This window comes from Geospiza fortis, unplaced genomic scaffold (genome assembly GCF_000277835.1).
Source record: "Geospiza fortis unplaced genomic scaffold, GeoFor_1.0 scaffold299, whole genome shotgun sequence".
Lineage (NCBI taxonomy): Eukaryota > Metazoa > Chordata > Aves > Passeriformes > Thraupidae > Geospiza > Geospiza fortis.
In genome coordinates, this window is record NW_005054549.1 from 250099 (window position 1) to 255251 (window position 5153).

At 47.3% G+C, this 5153-nt stretch overlaps 1 protein-coding gene across 2 annotated transcripts in view; it reads left to right on the plus strand.

Annotated features, from left to right (window-relative positions):
* Positions 1–5153, plus strand: part of KDM4B (lysine demethylase 4B) — a 58778-nt gene that overhangs the window by 19088 nt on the left and 34537 nt on the right. For both annotated transcript variants that reach the window (XM_005429477.3, XM_031064011.1), the window contains exons 6-7: positions 1256–1359; positions 3269–3406. In XM_005429477.3, the coding sequence (XP_005429534.1) occupies positions 1256–1359; positions 3269–3406 (242 nt within the window). The remainder of the gene's footprint in view (positions 1–1255; positions 1360–3268; positions 3407–5153) is intronic.

Consider the following 5153-nt stretch of genomic DNA (forward strand, 5'->3'; position numbering starts at 1 on the left):
ATGCAGAATAACTGGGATGAGTGTCCTGGGGCTTGGTGCTGTTCTCCTGGGCACTGAGCTCCCTGATCCCTAAATACAAATAACACTGGAAATGGCTGCTCAAAAACGTTGCATTTCAAAGCTACAGCTCAGTAATTTGCCAGGTTTTAATAGATGAAAAAAGTAATTTTTATAAGAAGTCAATCAATCAGATGACTTGTGTTCTGCAGACTCTGAAATACCACTCCAAGTCTGACAGAAGCAATAATAAGTTTCTTGCTGTTTGTAACTAATTTTTACGGGTGATCAATTTTGAGGCACGGAGATGGTTTGTGCTGTAAAACCAGGAGCAAATTATCAATGATCTGGTCTTTATTTTCATTTCCTGTCTCTGGAAGCTGGGTGGGTGATGATTTAACTCTGCAAAGAGCCAAAATTGCTACCTGGCCATTCCCCTGTCCTGTGCATCAGTGGGGAGAAGTTTACTATGGAGAAATGAGTGTGCAATTAATATGGAAAATGAATAGCTGAGCTGTAAATGGGCTCACTGGGAGAGCCATGGAGCCCATGGAGAGAATGTTAATGTGTTGCCATGTTATTGGTGCTAATCACTTAAAATGTGCTTCTTTATTAGTGGCTTTAATGAGAGCCACTTAAACTGTGCATTAAAAAGAGGAACTGCAGAGAGGGACGACAGACTGGGTAGCAGACAGTCATAATTTGAATTGAAATGCTTTTAGTACAAAAATATAAGTAAACCTGGAATCCAGTAATCCTTTTGACTTTCTGAAACCCCTTCCATTATGTCTCATCAATTAGTTCTGGTTCCAGAGCTTGGGTTATTTGCTTTCCTAGACTGTGATGGGTTTGAGTCCCTACAAGCACACAATTTGTTATGGAATCAGCCACTTGGAGGGAAGGACATGATCTTGAGGAAAATTGGGTTACTTTAGCTGAGCTGCTGTTGAGGGGTTTGGGCAGTGTTTACTAATTAATTATTTGTGATTAGTTTTAATAACTCAGTGGCAGAATTTAACACTTGGGGGTGTTGAGGTGATGACTGGGTCAGCTCCTGCTGCCTCTGCCACTTGTTGGTGACCACTGTGAACGTGTCCCTTGTGCCACTGCCTGGGATGGAGCCTTTCCCTTCCCTGAATATTAACATTTTTCCCTTTAGGTAGTGGTATGTAGGGCAGGTTGATGTGGAATCTAGCAGGTTGTGTTGTTTTCCCAAGGACAGTCCTTAGTGATGCTCCTCCTTTGAATGTCTCCACAGGATTCTTCCCAGGAAGCTCTCAGGGATGTGATGCTTTCCTCCGTCACAAGATGACCCTCATTTCTCCCTCCATCCTGAAGAAATATGGGATTCCCTTTGACAGGGTAGGTCCCTGCAGGCTGTCCCTGCACAGCTCCTCTCTGTGAGGAGTCAGCCCAGCAGAGCCACCAGGGAATTGGCTTCATTTCCAAGGGCATTGTTGTGCTGAGTGCAGCCAGGGGTTCAGACCAGCTCTGCTGCAAAAAGGAGGGTTTGGGCTTTGGCTGAGACACTGAAGAGAGGAAAAGCTGTCACTGAACAAACTCTGGCAGTGAGGGAGCCTCTCATGTAGAGAGGGACGAGCTGATAAGGATGGTCTGGCTCATCAAGGGGCAGCAAAACCCCACTGGTGATTCAGAAGCTCTTTTTGATTTTCTCGTGGATCCAGTGTGACCCAAAGTGGAGCTGGCTGTGCTGGTTCCCTGTTGTGTAAGTGTTCATGCTGCTCTAAGCCTGGAAGGATCCCTGCAGCTCTTAAGCCCTGATTTGAAAAGAGGGGTCATGTTTATTTGGTATGATCGTTTTAATGTGCTTATTCTTAAAGTCTTGTGGCAAGAAGTAAATCTCCTCAGCCAGGGGTGGTTACAGGGATTTGTATCTGTGCAGAATCACTCAAGCTGCTGCTGCTGCTGGCTGTTGCAGCACACGGAACCAGAGCTGCCTGTGGATGGGGGAAGTGTCACAGAGGCCTGCTCCAAACTGGTTTCATGGAATCATGGAGTGGGAAGGGACCTTAAATCCCAGTCATGGGCAGGGACACCTTCCACTGTCCCAAACTCCAAGCCCTGTCCTGAAACAGTGGAGGCTGTTATTCCCAAACAGGGGACAAGTGCCATTTTTCCTGAGGAACAGAGATAGTATCCCTTCATACAAATCCTTGGCAGATTTCAATGAAGTTGAAATAGGCAGCATTTATAAATCTCTATAATGCTGTTCTGGAAAAAAAGAAACAGATCAATACTAGGGCTTTTTAATAATTAAAAATGTGTATTTCTGTAATCTCCTATTGATTTCTCCATTTATTTCTCAAGAGCTTGCAGAAGTCTGTAAATTTGGGGCTTTCTTCGTGAGTGGCAGTTTGTGCTGGCTTTCCTTCAATAGTTATTACTTTTCTGCATGGCCTATCCATCATCTGGAGTGTTTTCTAATTTATTGTGGGATAATGTTGACAGCAGTGCCATGGATGATGTGGGCTTGAAATGGAGACATCAGGATGTGCATTCACTGACAGGAACATCATCTGTCCATCTCCTGGAGCCAGCAGAGTGGCACTGCTGGGGTTTGTGGAGGGGATGGATGCAGGCTGGACTTCAGCACCTCCTCCTGAAATCCTGCAGGAGCTTCTTGTGTATCACAGCAGCCTTTATTCCCTCTTTCTTGAATTATTCTTCTCATGTCAATGCCATCTGCAAGTTCAGATGTTGGCCCAGCCGAGGGGGAAGTGTTTGAACTTCTGTGTGTTTCCATTTTGCATTTGGCCCATCCTTGTGTTGGGACGTGCAGTCCCCTGGAGTCTCTGTGGGCTCAGAGCTGCTGGGGTGTGGGCTGTGGCTGTGGGAAGGAATCCAAGCAGAGTTCTTGGCCTGTGACAGCTGTGAGAGCTCTGTCAGCACTGCTGGTTGGAAGGACAGGGAAGGTCAAGCTTGCCTCTTCCATACCCCATGGAGGGGAGGTGCTGCATTGATCTTTTGGAATGTTGCAGCCTGAGACCCCTTTGTAACTGGAGCCTGCAGGTGTAAATAGTTCAGGTTATGTGACCCCTTCCCATCCACTGTTCTGAGTTTTTCCCTTAAGAGAAACCCTTGAGTATTCCTGCAGTTCACCAGGAGAGTTCCAGGCTCAGCCAGGAGCTGCTCTGCCGACCCTCCAGTGGGAAGAGATTTCATCAGCGGGGCTTTTTAATGGGTCTCTGTTCTCAAGCTGCTGCATTAAGTGACCTGTGGGGTGTCTCCTCCTTTTTCCTTTGCTTTGCAGATCACCCAGGAGGCTGGGGAGTTCATGATCACATTTCCCTATGGGTACCACGCTGGCTTCAATCACGGCTTCAACTGCGCCGAGTCCACCAACTTCGCCACCCTGCGCTGGATCGACTACGGCAAGATGGCAACACAGGTGGGCAGCTGGGAGGGGCTGGGGCACGTCTGGCACCCACAGCCATGCCCCCTGTTTGTCCTCATTCCTGAGGAGAGCACAGAAACTGCCTCTGCTTTGGGATGTGCTCTCTCACTGTCCCACGTTGCTGGTTTTGCCTCACGATAATTTGTTTTCACGGAATTCACAGAATTCCCAGAATTCACAGAATCACTGGGTTGGAAGAGACCTGAAAGATCATGGAGTCCAACCCAGCCCCAACACCTCAAATGAGCCCTAGCCCCCAGTGCCACATCCAGGCTTTGTTAAACACACCCAGGGATGGGGACTCCACCACCTCCCCAGGAAAACCATTCCAGTACTTTATCACCCATTCTGTAAAACACATTTTCCCAATATCCAACCTGCATTTCCCTTGCTGCAGCTCAAGGCTGCGTCCTCTGGCTCTGTCAGTTCCTGGAGGAAGAGCCCAACCCCACCTGAGCACAGGCACCTTTCAGGGGGGGTGTACACAGTGATGAGGTCACCCCTTTTTTCCAGGCCGAGCACCCCCAGCTCCATTTTATTCTGAGGGTGTAGGAATGGCTTTCTCAAGTGCTGCATTCAGGTTCTGAACAGGTTGTTTTGGGATTGGTAGGGTGGAATTAGTTTTCTGGTGCATCCAAACTGCGTTTCACAGTGAATAAGGTGACTGATGTAACTGAGCACAACTCATTAGGTACACACTGGAGGGGAAGGAATAAGCTGGAAATACTTTTAAGCTTTAATAACACTATGGTAATAACACTGAAAATACCTGAATTCCTCTAATCTGTGCACTCAGTTAAGTTTGGAGAGTTATGTTTGTGTGGTTGTTTCTCATTAGGGCAGGTTCCTGGTGTACTTTGGTTTGTGACAGCTCTCCTGGTTTGAAGTTTGCAGAATAACTGACCAGCAAAGCTCATTCCCAGTAGAATATGGGAAGTTTTGCCCTGGGCAGGGACCCCTTCCACTATCCCAGGTTGCTCCAAGCCCTGTCCAGCCTGGCCTTGGACACTTCCATGGATGGGTCAGACATTTGGATTTGTTCTGGAGTTAAAGGGATGGTAAGAAAAACCTTAAACTGGAAGAGACCTCAAATCAGTGTCAGGTGTCTGAAACTCAAAAAAAACCAAGCAGTCTTGGTTTAAAAATGTAAAAAATGGTGTTTGTCTGCTGTGACCTTGTAAAGCAGGTTTCTGTGTAGTGAGTGGTCATGGTATTACACCCCAGAAAATGGGGTTTATCATGGAAATTCAGACAGACCCTTAACTACAACAGAGCCAGCAGGCACCACTCGAATATTAAAAGCAATTTTGGGTTCAGCCATGTGTTCACAAACAAGTGACATTTGGGAAGTGCAGTTTTAGATGGAGCCTCCATGCTTACATTGTTAGGCAGCGTAGCGTGAAATTACTGAACAAGCAGCAGCAGGGCAGGAGCAGATCTGGGGACACAAAGTGGAAGTGTGGAAGGAGATGCCCAATTTATTCCCATTGCACTCTGTGGCACTTGTCTGTTCTGAGCTTCCTGCTTAATACTGCTCCAACCCAGTGTTAATTAACTTGGGGTGCCTGGCTGGGGGTCCCAGCTGAGGGACGAGTCTGTTACACTGTGGGGGCAAAGCTGTGTTTAAATCTCATTTGAGGTTAAGCAGGGGCCTAAGGATTGATCAGCTGAGGGTGTGCACTGGAGCTGCCTGCACCTCTGTGGGGAGAGAATTCCTGGAGAGACAGCAGAGGAAATTCCT